Source organism: Neovison vison, chromosome 6 (assembly GCF_020171115.1).
Source record: "Neovison vison isolate M4711 chromosome 6, ASM_NN_V1, whole genome shotgun sequence".
NCBI lineage: Eukaryota > Metazoa > Chordata > Mammalia > Carnivora > Mustelidae > Neogale > Neogale vison.
Window position 1 is genome coordinate 50,354,278 of NC_058096.1, and position 23,405 is coordinate 50,377,682.

Genomic DNA, 23,405 nt, shown 5'->3' on the forward strand with positions numbered 1-23,405 from the left:
ATCTTGAACCAATTGAATACAATAAAATTTTATCAAGCTATATGCTAGGGTATTACTGATAATGTGCTTTTTCCGGACAGGCATTATTATTAAACAGCTGGTGGAGTACTATAAATCTACACAATGGACTTCGATCGGCCATCTGGTCATTCCTAAGCACAGGTGTGCATAAGGTAAAGCTTTACTTTGGTCAAAATATTCTGAAACGTTTTTCATGGCACCTAAATCCCAGCTTCCCACTTTCCTTCCCAATGAGAAATCATAATGGTTGCTGGAGTGGAAGGCTTAGATGACGTCCTGCTGGGTCCAAGGTCTCCAAGGGCTGATGGGGCATGTTGTTTGGAGATCCCCAAATAAAAGCAGAGATTATGAAGCGGATTCAGTGTCTAACTCCTTTACAATTGGGTCCTGTTGGGTTTTTTGCATTGACAGCCTCTTAGTCATTATGATTCCAATCAAACCATTTTTCACAATGATATTCCATATCCCATTTTCATCACTGCCTGAAATGTAGTATTGAAAGGGCCAGGCATCTTTCACAAAGCATAACAGGACATTGATAACTGTGCAGACGGACTCCCAATCCAATCTCAGGCCTTGTTTCTTACTTTGTAATCTTTTTTTTTTTTTCTGGACCAGCAGGCTTTCCCTCATCAGGCTGACGATGGCTCGCTTCACACATACCACTCAAGACTTCTGTGCAGTATAAAATAGAAGATCAAAAGCAGGTAGGAGAAAAAGAACAAGGGAATGAAATGAAAACTGAAAGAGATGTAGCTGGAAGGAAACAAAGGTCTTTAAAAGACGAGCTCAAGTTTCATGTTGGTGATGATTAGTCTTGCAAAATCTTCTGAGACCGAGGAAGCATTTGCTGGTCGAAAATCCAGGGTTTCCCCACCCCCCTCTATTTTTTTTTTTTTTAAAGGCTTTTCATAATGAGCAACTCTTCTCTCATTTGAAGGGTTGAATCTTTTCTGAAAAAGTTTGGTAAGGCCAGGCATTTGAACACTGAGTCACATGCACCAGAACCAGGCACATGGAGGACAGCTGACTCCACAGAACCAGGGACTTGGGTAAGTGCCCAGCACCAAAGTCACCTAAAGTGACAGCAAATGGCTAACTTTTTAGTAAGCATGGAAAACTCATTTTAATTTAATACTTTTTTTTATGTCATAAGGCAATCTCCAATAAAATTCTGGTGGTGTGATTCCAGCGATGGGTAAGGGTTGGGCTGGGGAATCTCTTAATATCACAAAAAGAAATGAAAAACATCTTTCCATATTTGAGTGCAGAAAGGTAGAGAGAAAATTTTATTTTGTGAACTAGAGTCTCATCCCAAAGATTAGGGTTGGATTTGGAAAAAGGACTTACTCTTTTGGTAGCTTCTTCAATTTTGAAGTTAGAGTCTGAGGTCAAAATTTATACATGATTTCTTACACCTTTGTATTTGAGCCTGGAGTTCCAAACACAATGCACTTCCAATCGGCTCTGGCCCACGGGTTTTCTATTAATGAAATACCTTACCTCATTTCTTACCAGAAAATCTGCTTGAATATGGGTGCCACCATCTCTACTTACAAAGATGATATGATAATTGAAAATAATTATGGTTTTATTTTCTTTTAAATGGAAATAATTTTAATAATGAGTCTAGTGTTGTTAGAATTGCAATGGACTCTCACGTAACCTGGGAGGAAACATGGTGGTTCCCATTTCTTGGGTGACCTCTAATGCTTCTTCCATTCTAAGATTGCCTTCAGTAAAACTAGTTTTTTGATGTTGAGGAGAAGACCTTACTTCTTAGGTTCATGTGTTTGAAATAACAATCTTTCTGGTTCTCAGGAATATGGCATTATTTGTTTTCCTGCAGTAAACTGGCTTCTTACAATTCATCTTAGGGACCAAAGAAAAACAATTCTAAACTTTCAGTTTAAATAACTTTGATAGCAACCGCAAAGGGGTTGAATTTAGTTAAAAACCTAATATTTCTTTTAATACATAATAGTATATTTCTTTATTATATCACTTTTCTGTCACTAGCTTTATCTTATGAGACACATATCAGAGCTATTATTTGAACATTGCTCCTAGTTATACATTTTTTAATGTACCTAAGTGATTTTTAAATTTTTCTTTACAGACTATTATTATACTTGGCTAAGTATAAAAATCTATAAATATGTTATATGTACTTTCATTTTAGAGGTTTTCAGCAATGTCTTCAAAATAAAATATAGTAATTGTTATTGTTAATAGCCACATATATAATAATAAGATCATGCTAGATATTGCCAACAAATTCTGCATTCCCTTCAAGACATTTAAAGCCTTTTTCCCCTTTTTAACAAGGCTTATGACAATGATCCAGAGGATAAAAAAAAAAATCAGACTTTTTGGCTAGAAAATCTTATTTCAAAGGTAACTTTTGAACCATAAGCAGATGCTCAGACTATAATCTATTTAGTTATGACATCAAACAGTGAATTACTGAAGATTTATGTTTTTGTAGCTTTTTCGATAGCTTGGATAGCATTAAGATCCTTAATAGAGGATGATAATCTTTTGTATCATTTAAATACCTATTAGCAATGTTTGTTTGCAAGGAATTCAATTTTTTGGTCAATTTACCAAATTTGTGCTTTTTTTTTCCTTTTGTGTTTAAGCTGGAATGTAAACTGGGTCAAGACTATAAATTAAGCTTGATCTGGTTTGCTGTGTTTCGTTTTTATTACAAAACAGTGTAGCTAGAAACCAGGCATAACAGCTTTACCAAGACATGGTAAACATTAGTCTGAGTTTCATAGATTCAGAGTCATTGCTGCGTCACTAGGTATCTAAGTTGATTTTGAGTGGGGAATTACAGGAATTCCAAACTCTCAAGATTTCAATGATATGGTAAAGAAAGGTACATCTCAAAAAAGTAAATGGTTGATTTGACCAGTTCAATAATTTTTTCCAAATATTGAATGAACATCATGGTAAGTGTTTTATTACTAATGATCAACATCTCAGATTGGCTGAAAGAAATCTCCTATGAACATACTGTGTCCTGTCCCCCAGATTTACGTATTATTTTATGTAGAGTCCTATAATAATTGTTTTGTTGCTCAAAAACAGCCATAGAGGGGCACCTGGGTGGCTCAGTGGGTTAACCCTCTGCCTTCAGCTCAGGTCATGATCTCAGGGTCCTGGGATCGAGCCCCGCATCGGGCTCTTTGCTCGGCGAAAAGCCTGCTTCCCCCTCTCTCTCTGCTTGCCTCTCTGCCTACTTGTGATCTCACTCTCTCTGTAAAATAAATAAATAAAAAAATCTTAAAAAACAAAAAAAACAGCCATAGAAATATGTACATAAATGAGTGTAATTGTGTTCCAATAACATTTCATTTATAGACACTGAAATGTGAATTTCATATAATTTTCCCTTTTCATGACATGTTATTATTATTTTTTTTTTACTTTTTTCAACCATTAAAAAATGTGAAAACTGCCTTTGCTAATGTTCCATACAAAAACAAGTGATGGGTAGCATTAAGCCTACAAGCCATAGTTCACTGACCTCTAGTTTAAAGTGTTAGTTTTCTAGAACTCACAATAAGATATACTAGTACATGAAGAAATATAAAAAACAAAATTACCTGTCTAGATTTTTATTGATTTTTAAGACATAACTAGAGCATTAGAAAATATTATAGTGCCAAACTTTGAAGAAAAATTAAAAAGCTGCTAAGCCTTAAGAATAGCAAAGTTAAGATGATAGTTATATTATTTCTATTGTTATATATGTGAAAGAACAGGATATTAAATACAAAAGGTATTTTTTAGTTTGTTAAAAGGTAGTTGAGGTTGAATGAAAATGTCAATGGCTTTGTTTGTAAAGTTCAGATTCTCTGTAAAATGAAGTTAACTTGAAATTGTCATTAAGACTATAGTCATTTAATATCTAACTTCATCATTAGAAAGAATTAAAAAAAAATGAAGACCGTTTAGTGTCCTACATTAGAATTTAAAGTATATTTGCTCAAATATGTTTACCTAATAGATAACCAGAGCTCATATGACTACACTGTCTCTCAGTTGAACATACCATCATTAAACCACTGAATATAAACCTTCCGTAAATTACATGAATTGTACTTTCAAATTAAACCATTTTTTAGATAAGATATAATTTAAAATTGGAAAGAACTTACTGCTAACTTTCTATTTCAAATGTCATTTATCATAATTTGGATATAAGAAGTTAATTGAATAATGGAAAAATACTAATCTTTTAAGATTTAAAATCATTACCATAGAATATATACATTTAAAAACTTATGTGTATTTGTGTATAAGGTGCATTTGTGCTCATATATTTGAATTCTCGCACTGCAATTCTATTTAAAAACTTATTTTGAATAAGCATTTAAATTTAAAGTAATATGTTTCTGATTTCTAAAAACTTCTTGCTTTGTCATTTCTATCATAGAAATGTGTGCCACCAATATTAATAGAATGAGGAGACTTAGCAAGGGATTGTATTAAGTTTGGTGTTTTTTAATTTATAAAAATTGAAAAAATTTTTTGCAAGGCATAACAAGTGCTAACAACTTTTTCTTTAAGAAGTCAAGCAATTACTTAAAGCTAATATTCAGGGAACATAAAAAGTATAAACATTTTTTAAAAACCTGAATCAATTAACTAATTCAAGCAATTTTTAATCCAAAAGTTTTATATACATATAGATGTAATCTTAGATCCCAATCACATTTTCTTTTGTATTAAAATCATATAAAAATCAACATAAATTACTTCTAGTGATGGGTGGGTTGATTTAAGAATTTTAATTTCATGTTTTGTTGAAATTAAAAATTTGAATTTCATTAGTGATAGAAGCATTAAAGAATAAAGAATTATCATGATCAGGACTATAAGTTAATATACTTGATTTTCTACATTTTGGTAGTGTGGTATTGTCCCTTGTATAACAAGGTAATAATACATTTAACAAGCATTTCTTGAGAATCTGTAGTGGATTTGGCACTTTGCTAAATCCCAAATATAATAGTGAACATAATACTCTTGCTTTTATGAGGCTTACAGGTTTATTAGGGGATAACAAAGATGCACATATAGTCAGCTGGGGTGATTTTGAACTCGCACTCCCACCAGACATGTAGCAGTGCCTGGAGATATTTTTGGCTGTCATGACTTGAGTGGGAGTCCTCCAGGTGTTTAGTGAAGCCAAGGATACTGTTACATCTGCTACATTGATGTTAGAACATTGTGTTAACAGTTATCTAGACTAAGATGCCAATTGTGCTGACTTGGATAAACCCTGATCTCAGTGTAGCACATTTTTAGAATTGCTATTATAGAATGGTGCAGAGACCCTGGTGGAAAAAGAATAGGAAGTGGTCAATTCTATGAGCAGGAAGTGTTGTCTGGACAAAGGAACATAAAGAATGAATCTTGGAACACTGGAAAAATAAAATCAAATTTAAAAAATAAAATAAAATGATAATATCTACTATCATTTTATTCAAATAAAGACTTATCACCCCCCCCCCAAAAAGGAATATCTGAAAGAAGAGCTATGTGTGAATTGACTCTTGAAGGGCTGAATGGAGAGAAGTTCCTCATAAGAGCGCTAGAGTTGGGAAGAGGAACTTTCAGACTGAGGCAGCAAAATGAGCAAAGGAATGAATGTCTGAAACAACTTCTCATCTTTGGGAACATAAGTGGAGAGTGGGTAGAATGGGCATGGGAATAGGGAGATTTGGGGTTGGGCAGGTAAGTAGGAATCTTACCTCAGGAAATTTTTCTTTCTTTTGTTTTGTTCTTTTACGTCATAGAATTGGGTGTCCCTCTGAAAGGTGTTGGGGATAATGAGGGGTTTAAATCAAGGACATGACATACTCAGGCAGTCTGTTTTTAGGATTCATCAGGTGTGGTGTCAAATGTCATGGTTATTTAAGGAAACACAAAATCCTACATCATTTGATCAGAGAAAAGCCACAGGAAGAAAAAGCCTTCCAGTAGGAAGAAAAGGATCCCTACTTCTTTTCCCGTAAATGTTGTGTTTCTGGTTCTATACCTTTTACTTACTTGGTCCGAACTCTGCCAAAGCAATAAAAACTCAACCTTAAGCTTTGTGGTAGGGCTTGCCCGTTCTGCTGACCCGCGTGGCTCCCATCCCCTCACAGGAACTAGAACCCACGCATTCTCGGGCGCACTGGTGGCTTAGGGACCAGGAGCTGTTTTCCGGGACTGGAAGAGATTATGCTGAGTGAAATAAGTCAAGCAGAGAGAGTCAATTATCATATGGTTTCATTTATTTGTGGAGCATAACAAATAGCATGGAGGACAAGGGGTGTTAGAGAGGAGAAGGGAGGTGGGGTAAATTGGAAGGGGAGTTGAACCACGAGAGACTATGGACTCTGAAAAACAATCTGAGGGGTTTGAAGTGGCGGGGGGCGGGGGTAGTGGGAGTTTGGGGTACCAGGTGGTGGGTATTATACAGGGCACGGATTGCATGGAGCACTGGGTGTGGTGAAAAAATAATGAATACTGTTTTTCTGAAAATAAATAAATTGGAAAAAAAAAAGAAATACTCAAAAACAAACAAACAAACAAAAAACAAAACGAAACAAAAAAACTCAACCTTACCTTGATTTCTGTGTTTTCATGAATGTGTGTTTTTTTTTTTTTTTTTTCCCAGAGACTATGGACTCTGAAAAACAGTCTGAGGGGTTTGAAGTGGCGGGGGGGGGGGGGGGGGGTGTTGGGGTACCAGGTGGTGGGTATTATAGAGGGCACGTCTTGCATGGAGCACTGGGTGTGGTGAAAAAATAATGAATACTGTTTTTCTGAAAATAAATAAATTGGAAAAACAAAACAAAACAAACAAAAAAAAAACAGATATAACCATTTGAAACATATAGATGCATTTCCTCCCAGCTTAAAAAAAAATAAATGCTTAGTTTTTTCTAACCACCACTGGGATCATGTTACATATATCGGTTTATTGCTTGATATCTCCCCATAATGCATTATGCATTATCCCATATCATTAGAAATTATTTTAAAATATTATTTTAATGACTACCTCATAGTCTAGAAAATAAAACAAATAAACCATAATTTAATGACAAAAAATGAATTTTAATTTTTGGGGGGTTACTAACTTTTAGAAGGTGGCTTTCTGATAGTGTTATAGGGCAAGGGGAAACTAGTCTATGATTTTGTATGTAAAACAAACATACATGGGTGAGTCTCACTATCTAGAGAGATAACTAGAGATTTGAACATGGAGTTTCCAACAGTGATATTTATTATTTTCCAACAGCCTTATTTTGTGCTGCCTAGCTCTCTGATTGGTTGGTTGATGTGGCCAATAAGCATGGTGCAGTGAAAGCAAGGTTAGGAGTTTGATCTTCCTGTAACGCATTCTCTGTTCTTAAGCTATGGGTCATCCTACACCTCATCCTAGGAAGCTGCCTTAAAATTGTGGGATTTCTTAGCTAATGTGCTACAGGAGATTGTATTGTGTTCCTGTGATTGTACCAACAGAACTCATCACTGTGAAAAGTAACTTAAAATGCCAGTCCTAATCCTTTGTTAAATCAACAAAATAGTCATTAATTACCTGCTCTGTGCAAAGGGATGACACTTTTTTTTCATCTGTCAGGAAACAGAAAGGAAAAGAAGGTGCAGTTTTCATTCCCTATAGATTATTTATAACATCACACCAGTGAGCAAAGGAGAAAACACTATCATTACAATTTGTCTTCTCTCCAGCTTCTTGAATATAGTCTTTTGCATTTCCTTTCTCTGTCATTAAAGCATTCCCTTTGTGGAAAATATTTCTCTTAATTTCCTTCCTAACTTTTTTCCTTCAATTCACAAACTTCCTTAAGTAAATAGCTATTGCCTCTACATCCTTAATATATACTTAAAACAAACATCCTCCTAAAATACAAACAAATAAATAATCATAATCTGTAAACCTACTTGGAGTCCTTACTTATAGCATGGAAAATATAGTTTTTCTCAGCATTTTTCTATGGGTAACTCAGTCTGGGAATGTTATTTTCCTTTTGCTTGCTTCTTCTGTGAGGCTAATCAAAACATGTTTGTGGGTAGGGACATTCGCCCATGGGCACTGTGGCACCATGTTGCTGCCTTGTTCTAAATCAGTGGGTTTCAAACTTTCCAGTATGACTCATAGTCAGATATTTTACATTGTAATTTAATATACACTCACCCAAACACATATACATAGTATATATATTTTTTACAAAAATATGCCATTTTACTCTATTTTATTCTATTCCATCCTATACTATCCCATCTTTTCCATTTCATGAAAAATGCTCTTCTTGACCCAGTAAACTAACATCCTAGCATAATACTAATTTTTAAAAGGTTCTTCTAATCTAAACTCGTGATTTTCAACAGGGTCTGTGGGTTATAGAATTCTCCTAAAAGTATCATAGTTGTATAGATACTTGGAAAACAAAGCTGTTTTTGTTGTTCAGTGAAGATTTGTATTTAATGAAGAGGGTTATTTTATTTAGATTTTCAAATAGCACAAATAATGAGATTTCTTTGTGTTTCAAAGACTTAACTTCTATTCTCATTTATACTTTATTCTCTTTTTTTTTTTATTTTGAGTCATCCAATGAATGGACTAAACTAAACACTCATTGAAATTCATTTGAAAATTAATTCTGTATTGCTGGGTGACAATCTTTTGTGTCAGGCTTTGGGTCAGAGACATTTTTGTCATAACGAGCCCCAGTTTTCAAACTGGTCTTAATGGAATATTTGCTGCTATAGTGTGAAATAAACTCTCCTGAAGAAGTGTGATCTCCGTGTCTGAAGAATTTATGTTTAATTTTGCCAAAGACCCCAATTTACTAGTCATGACACAACATTATCTGTAATCTCATCCACAATAATATGTCCTTCTTACCTCCTCCTTTCTGTTCACCCGCTTCTCTCTCACTTATTGACTAAGACTCACTGTAAGGACCTTACCTACTGTGGCCCACAATCATCTCTACAATTCACCTAGTGCTTCAGATCCCAGAGATTATTTTGATTTATGAGACAGAAGCTGAAATGTTGTAACTAGAGTTATATCTTATATTCCTAGCACTGGCTATTGCGGGGCTATGATTTTGTTAGAATTATGCTCATCTCAAAGCCACAAAAGCTCATGAGCTCTTTTCTTAAGAAGTGGTAACTACCCTTCCCTTCAAAACTCCTCACTATCCAATGTCTTGACATCATTGACTTTGATCCTATAAATAAGTTAGACTGATTTCTGCTTCTTTTCTGTAATGCTAATGGAAAAGGGATGAAAAATTTTTCAAATGTTCTGTAAAGTACTTATAATTATTTAGTCACTTAGACTGTGCAAGTCTTTATTTTATAGATAGTAAGAGAGTTCAAGACAAGTAAAGTGGGTTACCTAAGGTATCACAGTTAGACTAAGTTAGCTGTAGGTCACTGTATTTTGAGTTTTTATTATGATAAATGTAAAATATACAAAAGATCAAAATAATAGCTAAGCTTTAATGTTTTGCTACAGTGCCTACACACACACACACACACACACACGCACACACACTTTTTTGATAAGTCATTTTAAAACAGAAATATAGCTGCTACTTGAAAATCAGGATTAATGCTTAATTCTTTTCTTTTAATTACTGATTTCCAGATAAAGGATTTAATATACTGATCACCTCCATGAGTGGTCTTTTTAATTCATAAAATAGAAGCATTTAATATAGAGCTGACTGAAATGTTTATATACGAGGATTTAAATTTTAGATTCTCCCTGATTTCAACATTGATTCTTAACTAAAGTTTTTGTATATATGTACTATTTGATCTGACTGGCTAAAACTTTTTTGTGGATCCGACTTTATCACGGCCGAAAGTATTGTATTTTGTCCATGCAATTTTGTTGTTATCAAACATCTAATTTTGAGATATTAGAAATTATTACTTCAAGGAGATGCTTTTAGTTATATTCTTTTGTACTATCTATAACAAGTATGTATTACCTGGGAAAACCATTTAGCCACTTGGCATCAATTCCCACATCTAAAAATCAAAAGCAGCTCTGTTGCTTCAATGTATTCCTCAGAGTGATGTCATGAAGGTTAATATTACATTCCCCCAAACAGCTCAACAAATAATAAAAAAGAAATGAACATTAATGAGGACAGGGTTGAAAATGTATGAGGCAGAACAAAGTGCTATTACAAATTACCAGCAGCTTATTTTACTTTATTTTGTGACTATTGCTTCCTGAAAGCCTTGAGACCTTTGAGAAACAAACAAAAATGTAGATTCAAGGAGAAACAAATAAGAGTGTAAAACCAATAGCAGCTTATTTATTTTTAATATAATTTTAATTTACCAGAAGAAGAACAGAACTGTCCAAAAGTGGAATAATGCTTTCCCTTGATATGATTGGGATTAATCTGTGAGCCCCTTGCTGATTTTTATTTCTTATAAAATGATAAGAGAGACATGAGGGTATTCTGGGTGCAACATTTGACACCCCCTCTGTTGTTGTGGAGAGGACAGGAAGGCAGCAGATCTCTAACATCTCCTGATATTGTAAGCCTAAATTCTGATAAGGGAGGTGATTTTAGAAAGGAGGCCTTGAGGAACTTAATACAATTCTCTCCTCCAGTTCTTGAAACATCATGGTTTCTTTGGCTCTTGATAGCTGAAAGTCCTCTTAGTCATCTTGTCATCAAACAGTTCACTGCCCACAAGAGGCCCAACACCACACAGACAATTAGTGATGGAGTGAGAACCAGAACCCAAGACATTATTGTATTTAATCAGAAGTATGCTAGTGTTTGCTACATAAGTGTTACATTCTACAAATTGATAGGCAACGTGGAAACAAAAATATCTCAGTGAGTCTCTACAAGGAGGTTGTGGGTAAACACAGACTATAATAAATGATGGTAAAACAACTTTTTCATAAGAAATCTTTCATTATCCCAAGGTCATAAAGATATTCTTCTAAATTAATTTCTAGAAGTTCTATTGATATAATTGCTGTGAAGCTAAAGGGTTTCCCCTCTGATTAAAAACTTTTTGAGGATAGAAACACATATTCAGAAATGTGTATTCTGTGTACTTTGTGTAGTCATATCAAATTGGAATTCGTCATCAGCAGATTCCACTATATAATCTTGGGGAGGAAAAGAAAGAAATGTTAATTAATTTAAATAGTATTTTCAGTCTTCCTATTATGCCAGTCAATAAATTGATTTATGACTGTGTAAATGTGAGGTAGACTACATCAAACTAGTACCCTTCAGTCAATCTTAGTTCCCTTGTAATTGTCTGAGTGTGAACATCTCAGTATGGGGTATATGAACTTAATGTTTGATTATGTGAATTCTATGTTTAACGTGGCTTCTGAAGCAAAACAACCACTTATTCTGTGTTTAGTGTGAGGTTTTTCTTCTGATGCTCTATATTGAGTAACTGAAAAATATATTCTGAGGTGTCTTAAGATTAACATTCAATTAGAGTTACAAATGACCAAATCTAGCTATTATTAAAGATTTTAAGTTCAATTATAGCTTTTTATCTATAAGTTCTAGTAGACTGTACAATTTTTAACAAGCCTTTGAGTAATATTTGATTTTATATGCAAAAGCTATTAACATACTAAAAAGGAAATAAGATATTAATTTTTTAATCAGATAAAGTTTAGTATGTTTGTAAGAGTTATCTGCTATAAAAAATCTAAAGTATTCAACTAATACTCAAATATAAAAAATAGGTTTTTAAATATGTTCTATTTTATATTTTCTTAAGTATTTCAGTAATATATATAATCTTCAAAGTATGTCAATTTTACATAAAAAGTCTAAATTATTTTTTTAGCAGCAATGTCTATAATAGCCAAACTATGGAAAAATCTAAATTATTTACTCAGTTACACATCTTAAATCAGAATAAAAGAACTAACTTTAAATAGATCACACAATTACAAAGAATATCAACATGCATTAGTACTTTGACACAAAGAAATGATACTCTAATTTTTGATTATCTTAAATACTTCTATGCCTACATATTCCTGGATTTAAGAGATACTAACCCACTTAGAAAGCAATTATCTTCTAAGCTTACAGCAATTGCTTATTAGTCAGAGGCTTTGCCTGGGACAATGGATAGATTCTTATTTGTAAGCATCATGCAACATAGTCTTATTTATTTTCTATACAAGGACTTAATAAATTAGAGAAGAGATTGGTCTCATTGTTCTTATAGTGCACATAACTCATCCAGACCATATAACCCACATTTCTAACATTCTCTAGATTCATGTTACCCATAACCCAGTTTTTCTCTCTGAAATGCCAATGGTACAGTTTTAATCTTTGATTACATTTTGCCTTTATTGACTCTTTAAGATATTTGAAAGAATTTGTCCTGATTTAGATTGTTCTGATTTTTACAGAATCTTGTATTTTCTCGTATTATTTTGGGCTGATAGGACAACAGAATTCTTATGGCTATAAAATGATACCAGAGCAGTGAGAATTCTATATTTCAAGAGTCTAAAGGAATGTAACAATTCAAATACAATACATAAACCTTTGCATTTAGTTATATTATCTCTTTGGTCTCTGTTTTTGTATCCTGAATTGGGGAAAGATCAGTTGTAAAATACATTTTCAGTGAATTGGAGAAATCTGAATATAGTATTGATATTAGATGCTATTATGAATTAATTGTAATTTTATTGAGTTTAGTAATGGTATTGTGGTTATATGGAAAAGGTCCTTTTATTCTTAGGAAATATATGTTGAAATACTAAAAACCAAATTGTCTAAAACTTAATACCAAATGATGCAAAAATCACCATCACCACAAGAATAGATGGATGGACTGATAAAGAAAATAAACCAAAAAATATAAGAAAAATAGTATCTACTAAGTAATACATATTACCTTATATTTATTATCTCCCTTTCTAATGCATAAACTCAGAGAGTAAGGACCATGTTTATTTTGTTCACCACTGGATCCACAATGCCCCAGGTCTGAAACTTAGAAATCGCTCTATTAAAAAAAAAAATGAATAAATAAAATGAGTGAATTAATTAACAGAGGAATTTCAAATAGTGGGGGTGCTAAAAAGGGTGCTCCTTTATTCTTAGGCAAGAACTGACCAGGGTATGAAGTTATCTTTCCATTATCATTATTGGTATCCATGCAAATACTTTCGATTTTTTGGAAGTTATGTTGGTATTCAGCCAGCATATGTCAGCATGGTGTCTCTTCTAATTGACTGGTTCTTCTGTTGTGCCTTTTCATAAATATTTTGTATATTATCTCTATTAAGAAAGAAACATTTTTGTTTGGCAATAATCATACTAACTGCTAATTATTTAGCTAATTACAGGGAAATGGGCATTTAAAATAAATAGATAAAAAATAATAAAATAAAATAAATTAAAAAAATAAATAGATAAATTATCATTTTATTATTAATCTGTTATCATGGTACTTCATGAAAATTGAGAGGAAGTTAATATACTAACATATCTTCAAAGCTGCTTCAGTAGGATAAAATGTACACATACCTTGAAAATGAAACTGGTGAATTATTTAAAAAAAAGGCTTTTAGAGTGACCTAGTTCAATCTGTCAGTACCCCCCCAAACTAAGGTGTTAGAATAAATGTTTAAACTGAACACTGTAGATCATTTAAATTCCATAGATTACTCAAGAAAACCCTCAGCAGAAAGACAAATGAGAGAAGTGGGCAAAGAGAAATAAATGAACAGTGTGTCAGAGAAGATTGGAGAGGGCTTTTCTCTTAGGAACAGCCTTGAGCATTCACGTTTTCTCATGGTATACATCAGCATCTTTAGTCATAAAATTTCTGAGTATCTTCTTGATGGCTAAGCATATCTCCTTCTTTGAGGCATTTTTCTGAAAGTACATGGTACATTTTATTCTTTGTTTAGCAAGACAAGGACACTCTATGTTAGAGAATGTGTATGTACGTAGTAATGGATATTTCTGATGAAAGTTTTTCCACTTTCCTTTTAGTATATCTATTGCCTTTAATGTCTAAGTGGAACATGGAAATAAAGAGCATAGAGTTTCAGTCTAGACACCCCATCAGAAAATATGTCTCTTCATTAAATAGTTGTGGTTTCCAGCACTTTAAAACTGATGATTGTGGAGGGTGAACTAATAATTTCTTTTTCTAGAGGCAAGGCCATGTAACACTTTGAGACTTCACTGAGCAGGACAGTTGCCTACCTGTACAAATTCCATGCCTTTTTGCCCCAGTTCTTACCTGGGTCTTATTGGTTGCTTTAAAGGGCTTTATTCCTTTAACTTAAACTTTGATCTCTGCTAAAATATACATATTTCTTCTCCTCTTTCCCGGAGCCCTCTACACTATTTCCAGTCATTTAAATATAATGAACTGTTTTTTATCTTTTCTGAGGGGCAGGCTTGGGTGGGTGATACAGAAGCACCAGGACTGAGGTTATGCTCCCTGTAGAAACCAGCAAGCTTGTGCAGAGCAGATGGCTAATAGATTTGGAGGAGGGCTGACAATGAGAGAATTAGGGCAATCACTGATGCGAAAGGCCCCTTTCATATTTTTAAAATCTGTATGATAAAATGATCAGCTTTGGTTTAGTGAAAGAAAATCCATCTTAGCATGATGATTAAACATATGCAGAGCTGATGTTTGAATTTCCTATCTTTCTTCCCACCTAGAACAGTATCATACAGATGGTCTATATATAGGGAATAAAATTAAGGAAGTAAGAAACTGATAAATGATTGAACCCATTTTTTCTGTAAAAGTTACTTCTTGAGAGTAGATAAAAGAACTTTGAACTTGTTCACTTTTTCTCAGGTCACAGGGGTACTATTTAATAAATTGCTTTTCTCAGACACTAAGGGCCACCTTTATTCATCTGAAAAGGTTAATGCAGTTGTTCAAAATGTCCAAGTTTTTCCCAGAGAATAATTTATGTACTAAAAGTCTGTTTTATTTGGGAAATGCCTATATCATGTAAAAAAAAAAAGTGAAGTACAAATTAAAAAGAGGTAGATCTGGCAGTTCATAACTAAAGTAATTTTTTCATTTATATGTATTGTTTATATATCCCTGACTACCCCATTTAAAATTTTAATACTCCCATTGTTCCACCCCAGAACTTCCTATCCTTCTTTTTGCTCTATTTTTTTTCATAGTGCTTATCACAAATATACTCTGTATTTTACTTACAGATTTTCTTTTCTTCTGACTTTCTTACTAGAATGTAGATTCTAGGCAGACAAAAAGTTTTCAGCAGCCCCCCTCGCTGGATAGTACCAGGCATATGTAAACATTCAATAGTATTTAATAAATGAATGCAGGAATAATCTTTATTGATCAAATTTACTAAGTGATTGCCATTTTTCCCTTTGAGGAGTGTAGGTTTGTTTTCTAGAAGGAAATGCCATGTGATAGTTGAGGGTGGTTTCTAGAGTCATTGTGCATCGAATCTTGACTTTAATTCTGGTTATCTGTTTAACCTTGGGCAAGTTAGTTAACATATCTGTGCCTTAGTTTTCTATCCCCAGAGTAAGACAAATAAATTACCTATCTCATGGTTAGATGACAGGTATAAAGTGCTTAAAAAAAAAACGTGTGGAGAAAGGGGAGCCTTCCTACACTCTTGGTGGGAATGCAAGCTGGTGCAGCCACTCTGGAAAACAGCATGGAAGTTCCTTAAAAAGTTGAAAATAGAGCTACCCTATGACCCAGCAAATGCACTACTGGGTATTTACCCTAAAGATACAAATGTAATGATCCGAAGGGGCACGTGCACCCGAATGTTTATAGCAGCAATGTCTACAATAGCTAAACTATGGAAAGAACCTAGATGCCCATCAACAGATGAATGGATAAAGAAGAGGTAAGATACACACACACACACACACACACACACACACAGGAATACTATGCAGCCATCAAAAGAAATGAAATCTTGCCATTATCAATGACATGGATGGAAATAGAGGGTATTATGGAAATAGAGGGTATTATGCTGAGTGAAATAAGTCAATCAGAGAAAGACAATTATCATATGATCTCCCTGATATAAGGAATTTGAAGGGCAGAGTGGGCGGTTGGGAGATAATGAAGGAAAAAAAATGAAGGAAGATGGGATCAGAGGGAGACAAACCATGAGAGACTCTTAATCTCACAAAACAAACTGGGAGTTGCTGGGGGGAGGGGGTTATGGAGAGGGTGGTTGGGATATGGACATTGGGGAAGGTATGTGCTATGGTGAGTGCTGTGAAGTGTGTAAGCCTGAAGATTCACAGACCTGTACCCCTGGAGCAAATAATACATTATTCGTTAATAAAATAATAAATAAAAAAAACCACATTGTGGTACATGATCAGTTCTTAAAACTCACTAGTATTACCATTAAGCCAATCTGTGAAAAGAATAATATCTTTATGGCCCTCATTGCCTAAGTGATATAGTCATGACAATTATGTAAATCTTAAGAATATTTTGCCTTAATCATCAGAATTGTTTAGGTAAAGGCATATGTGATGTATATGTTATTAATATAATTTACTCTCTGAAGATTACAGAACATTTATTTTATTTATTTGACATACTCCAGTTAAACCAAAGAGAGTACTATAATCATTACAAAGGTCAGGCTTGGTTTTGAATTTTACTCTATCATTTTCTAGATCTGTGACCCTGAACAAGTCAATGAAAAACTTAAGGCTTCAGTTTCCACATCTGTAACATGGGTAAAAAAATAAATCTACGATGGTGGTTGAATACTAAATATAGCACAATGCCTGGCAAATAACAGATCTTGGTAAAAGGAAGGTCAAAATAAGACAATCAAATATGCAAAACTAGAGAACGGTGCTTATGACAGAACCATATCAATTTACATAAAATTGAGAATTGAAAATGAAATTGCATTCTTCTGACTCATGTTCAATCTTAAGCAAATAAAACAGAATTTATATTTTAGAAGAAATTACCATTTTAAAAAGAAAATTTAATATGTGAAACTTGGACATGTTTGACAGCAAATCACTTGGCCCATGATTTTCTTTGAATTGCCACATATAAAACACAGAACCTTTTAGTGCCAGTTTAAGAGATGTGAGTGTCTCTTTTTATACTTTAGGATTAACACTCCTAAATTCCTTAAAATTCAGTGTTGTGGACATAACTCTCCTCTCCCTCCTTTATCCCCATCAATTTAAATTTATGAAGATACAAAGCTAAGAAACTCATGCAAAAACCTTGTGCACAATTTCTCCAATTTTTTTTTTTTAATCTAAGAACTTGTTATGAATGTTTTGGATTATTGGTTGTGTTAGGCAGTCCTGCATACCATTGTCAGCACTGAAGTTGGGGCACTGGTTGTTGCACTTAGCTGTGGTGGCGAAGATGGGAAATACCTTTGCTCAAACAGAGTCTGCTGGAGCCATGATGGGAGAGCAAACACAACATGTCCCACCAGAATGGACAATGAAAATTGGGTTCTACTTTGTGATGCGAAGCTCAACTAAGCTTTTATAACCAGACCAGAACTGGAGTACGCATGTCTAAAATTATAGCTGCCTAGGAACTAGGGTGCTTGAGCAAACAGGACTTTATGCTTTAGTGAATGTAAAGAGTCTCAAAATTGTCCCAAATCCCAGGCAATTCCATTTCAGAAAGAACTTTAGGACCTGCGGCAAGATAACATTTCGAAGCTTGCCTCTGTGAGATGATGTTCGGGGTCTCTGTGTGCAGGGGAAATGATGAGATGAGATGGACGGTGGGAAGATTGCATGCTAATAGTTCATCATTTTGTTCTAACTTGCAGGTGGACTATAAAGAGCCTCCCCAAGTCTTGAGATGTGTTATAGGGATCAAAATGTGGATACCTACACAAGAGATGGGGATGTCCTTTAAGAATCTCCTGCTTGATGGACCTTAATATTAACACACAGAACAGTACAAACACCATGATAAATATAATGTCACCCAACTGCACAGAGCTGTTACTAGATCATGGACACCTTGGTGTTGAGCAGTCTAGCTCCAGAACATGTGGCTTTGCCAAAGAAGCACAGGCCCTTTCACTGTCTCTTTTTATTGGATGTACTTGAGAAAGTATCACTTGCATTTCAATATGTGGTGACTCTGAAACTGGTATTTCAGTGTGTTCTGTATGTCCACACTATGCTATGTTCTTTTTTATCCTCCCTGTTTTTTGAAAATTTCTTCTCTTATGCTCAATTAGCCAACAGATAGTACGTCATTAGTTTTTGATGTAGTGTTCAATGATTCATTGGTTGCGTATAACGCTCAGTGCTTATCACCACACATGTCCTCCTAATGCCCATCACCAGGTTACCCCGTCCCCCCACTCTCCTCTCTTTTGTAATGCTCAATTTGTTTCCCAGTGTCCAGAGTCTCTCATGGGTTGTCTCCCTCTTCATTTTCTTTCCATTCAGTTGTCCTTCCCTTTCTGTGGTCCTCTGTGCTATTCCTTGCGTCCCACATATGAGTAAAACCATACGATAGTTGTCTTTCTCTGCCTGGCTTATTTCACTTAGCATAATTTCCTCCAGTTCCCTCCCTGTCAGTGCAAATGGTGGGTATTCATTCTTTCTGATGGTTCCATTGTATATATGAACCACATCTTCTTTATCTGTTCATGTGTAAAAGGGCATCTTGGCTCTTTCCACAGTTTGGCTATTGTGAACATTGCTGCTATGAATGTTGGGGTGCAGGTGCTGTATTGTTTATGCACTTACGGTTTCTAGTCTTGCAATCATCATCCTGATTTTCAAATGACAAATACAGAGAATGACTAGGGGGTGCTTGAATCCATATCTGGTGTAATAAAAATCAATGTATATTCTGTTAACTCAAACTTCTTTCTATCTCTATCTTTTTTTCATCAAAAAATATTTATGAAGGGTTTTAATCTTCACAACAGTGCTGCCACCACTATTGGTAGGCTGTTTCAAATAGCATGAGTTTCTCAACCATTTTTGGTAAACATAGATGTATCCAGTTTAGTCTGTAGCAATAATTCTCACAGTTTTCATAATGAGGGACTTTTCTCCACTTAAAAAAATAATTTTCTTCCTCATAATGCCTGTATTATAAAAATCTAAGCAGATTGCAATTACCACATAAGAATTTGTTTATCCATTTTGGGTGAAAATATCTATTAAAAATCTGTTAATTAATAGGATGCCTGGATGGCTCAGTTAGTTAAGGGTCTGACTCTTGATTTTGGCTCAGGTCATGATCTCTGGGTCATGAGATCAAGTCCTGTGCTGGGCTCTGTGCTGGGCATGAAGCCTGCTTAAGATTCTCTCCTAGTCTCTCTCTTCCCCTCCTCCTGCTTCCTGCTTGTACTCTTTCTCTCTCTCTAATAAAAAAATAAAAAAAAATTAAAAAAAGGAAAGCAAAAAGATTTATTAATTCATAAACTTAAAGAAAAATAACCGATGACTAATGATAAATAACAACAAAAATAATACTAAATTTATTTAATAAGAGATGATATTTAGGTAGTGTGAACAGCAAATGTTACTAGAAAGACCTGGAGTTGAAATCTGGTTTCTCCACATGTTTTCCATGCCACTTAAACTTCCTGAGACTTATTTGTCTTTCTCTATATATATGGAATAATAAATGCAATCTCATTCAGTTATTATAAGGAATATGAATTAGAGACAATAGGCAAATGATCTGGCTCACAGTGTCTTCTTCATGCATAGTGTCCAAATGGTAAGTGTTATTTTTCTCCTATGAAAGAATATAAAAACTAGAAAGTGTTTCAGAATAAAAATCACTCATCAATGAAAATTCTTGACTCTGTGAATCCTAAGGGATGGATCCACACCACTCTATATAATCTAGAAATGTCTATTTTTCTAGATCAGGAGACAACAGTATGAGTCTAGAGTCTCCAAAGCCTTGAGGGAATCAATGGGAGCTATCATGAGAAGGCATATGTATACTATATGAGGAGGGTAGGGTGTATACTAAGTTTGTGTGGAATGGGATCTACTGCTCAAAACAAGATGATATCTTCCCTACTAGTATTCCAAAGACTCCAAAAGAGCAAGGATTTCTTGTCTATTTGAAGTGCCTTGAGGAACTAGACAATGATGTTATAGATATGGCCAAGAGAACCCAGGATCTGGGTCAGCCATTTCTGTGAAATTTTAGTTTACTGAATGTCCTAGGGAATCAGAAGTAACCAGACATATGGCTGTTCTCCCAAAAGTCATGAGGCTGGTACCTGAATAGCATGTTATAATGCTGAAGGAAGGAAGCCCCAGTTGAATATTTTTTCTGTCTATTTTTGAGAGTAAACTCATGCCTTCCTTTCCCACATCCTTACCAAAGTGACTTTGTTACCATAAACTTGTTATACTAAAATGATGGTTCAAAAGCAAAATATATTTCCTTCCTTTTGTTAAAGACTTGATTAATCATCTAAGGGCAGATCTTTAAGGGAAGCTAAACTACCACCCCCCCCCCAACCCCAAGCTTTTAAAATGCACTAAATTATTTGAGTAAACCATTTACAATTTTCTTTTCTTTTTGCTTTTTATACACAGACCAAAACCACCAACCCAAATGATTTTTTTTTTTTCAGTGCACAAATTGCACTGAGACTAAATTGGGTGCTTTTGGAAGATGTTTTAACTTTATCTGGCCAAAAAAAGGGCATGTGGGGGAAAAAAAAATAAAAACACCAGACTGACTGGTGTTTAATTATCAAAGCCAGTTTATATTTGTTTGTTCAACACAAAATGACAATTTAAAAAATCTCTTTCCATTACTTTCTCCTAAGAATTCAAGGTGCTCATTTATCTGTATAATCAGTCTTATTTACCCACCAATGATGAGTCATTGATGGAAGGGTGATGTCAGTTCACACATAGTATTTTTCTATTCTTCCTTTTGCTTTAGCCCTGTGTTTCTGGAAAAAAAAAAAAAAAGCAAATGATACACACAACACTGATTTTGAGAAGCAGCACAGTCTAGAATTCCTTTGTTGAGGGGAAATTTTTCCTGACATTGTTTAGCTATTAATAGTATAGAGAATTCTTTGAGAATCAAGTATTGAGTGTTAAATCCCTCTTAATTATATTGGTATTTTTTTTTTAAAGATTTTATTTTTTTATTTGACAGAGAGAAATCACAAGTAGATGGAGAGGCAGGCAGGGAGAGAGAGAGCGGGAAGCAGGCTCCCTGCTGAGCAGAGAGCCCGATGCGGGACTCGATCCCATGACCCTGAGATCATGACCTGAGCCGAAGGCAGCGGCTTAACCCACTGAGCCACCCAGGCACCCCTATATTGATATTTTAAAGTGCAAAATTGTCTCTACATTGGTCAGTTTGTCTACATATGTAGTTCTAATCTGTGAAATATTTGGTTTGAGCTCTTCTTATTTATAATACATTTTCTTTTGCAAGCTTTATGACTTATATCTTAGTTCTTCCACTAGAACAGTCTGAATTTGTCTCCTTTAGCAAACTGACACCAAAGAATGGGAGCAATTTACAAATATTGTCACCAAAATGTCTGCCTCGTTTCTGATAATTATTTCTCATAATCCTCAGACTTTAAATGAGCTTTATCTGCATGGAGATAGCCTGCCTGTCTCCTATACAACCGTGAGTTCAGATCAGCCTCAGTCTTTCCAGCAAGAAGGAGTGAAAGCTGGTGATGTACACATGATAAGAACTCTTTTCTAGGTTTTGCAATGGAACGAATATGGTTGCTGTTGCTTCTAGCAATTGGAGTGCTTCTGGGGTCTGCTCAGTTTAATGGCTACAACTGTGATGCCAACCTCCACAGTAGATTTCCTGGTAAGTCTGAACTTAATCCTTTCTCTAATTGCATCTGCAAAGAGTGATTATGTTTGAATAGTAAGGCCCTTAAATACATATGGAAAATGGAGGGAAGTAATATCCATCTACATTAAGTGGATATTAACAAGTGGCAAATGACAAAAGACATTTTTCTGGAGTTGTAATTTATATCCAGATTAACATACAAAGTGTTCATCATAGTTAATATTATTATAATGGCTGCTCACAAATGTGAAAAATATCGGTTATTGGGTGATAGAATTGGGAGAAGCTGATTTCATCAAAACTTGCTTAATTAATGCCTTTTTTTTCTCCTCATAAGTTAATTCAGACATTCAAAACAACCCTTATATGCTAACAGTTTTACTTAGGAATAATACTTAAGAAAATGATTATGAGATATTGTGCATTACTCAAAAATATTATTTCAATGGTGTGTTGGTCATTTTCAAAGCACACAGACCAACTTGAGGATAATGGCCCAGCAACCATCAATGTTGTGGACAGACAGGAGATTTTGACCAGATTGATGGACATGTCCTACAGGTTCCTACAATCTGCACTCAGTGAGAAGTAATTCAGTGTTTCATTTAACTATTCATCATTTTATGTCAGCTAAAGTTATAGATTCACAGATAAACATTTACAAAATAAAGATTAGATATTCTGGAATCATTTTTCCAAGTTTGTCATGCAAACTGAAATACTTCCAGTCATGTTTTACATTTTCTAAACCTGCCAGTACTCCTGTGTTTGGAACATGCCAGAGCAACAACAGACTTGCATAGAGTAATCACTAGGTAGTTATGTTGTTGATGTGGGATTTCTAATCACCTGAAGTGAGGTAATCTGTATCTCCAGAATAAAGATCCAAGTGTGTAGGAATGCATTCAGGAACCCAAGTGCTTGGCAGGTTAAGTACGACCTGGAGGTGAGGATGGGGAATGTCTAAAGGTAAGTCTAGCAAGGTGTTCTAAGGCAGGGAAGTTAACGATTTTGAGTACCACAAAGGAGGGCTTTTAAAAAATATTTTTTGCTATGGAAAATTCAAATATATACAGAAGTAGAGAGGAGTAAAACAAACATTTGTACTGATCACCCAACTTCATCAATTATCAACACATACATTTTGCTTCATCTCTCTCTTCTTACCAACTCTCTCTCTGGAATAATTTAAAGTAAATTCATTATTCATGTTTCAGAAGTGTATCTGATGGAAAAGAACTTAAAATCTTCATACTTCATGTATATGTCTAATAAAGTTAATGATAATTCCTTAATATATCATCTAATACTCAGCTAAGTTGTCTCTAATACATCCCCATGGTCCATTTAGTGACATGTGTCTTTAGTCTATTTTAATTTATAGTAGTTTTCTGTCCCTTGCTTTTCTAAAATGTTAAGAAATGTGGTCATTTGTTTTGTGGAATTGTGGCTTAAATTGTGGCTTAAATTGATGTAGCTCTGGCATGTCA

General features: G+C 34.5%; 1 protein-coding gene across 9 annotated transcripts in view; it reads left to right on the forward strand.

Moving 5' to 3' along the window:
• The window catches only part of ZPLD1 (zona pellucida like domain containing 1), a 117,800-nt gene that overhangs the window by 49,243 nt on the left and 45,152 nt on the right, over positions 1-23,405 (forward strand). For 5 of the 9 annotated variants that reach the window (XM_044251292.1, XM_044251295.1, XM_044251294.1 and 2 more), the window contains 4 exons: positions 81-173; positions 640-728; positions 962-1,073; positions 21,814-21,927. In XM_044251292.1, coding sequence (XP_044107227.1) covers positions 21,822-21,927 — 106 coding nt within the window. In that variant the 5' untranslated portion in view covers positions 81-173; positions 640-728; positions 962-1,073; positions 21,814-21,821. Of the gene's footprint in view, positions 1-80; positions 174-639; positions 729-925; positions 1,074-21,813; positions 21,928-23,405 lie in introns of those variants that run through there. The other 4 variants (XM_044251293.1, XM_044251301.1, XM_044251300.1 and 1 more) reach the window with 4 other exon arrangements.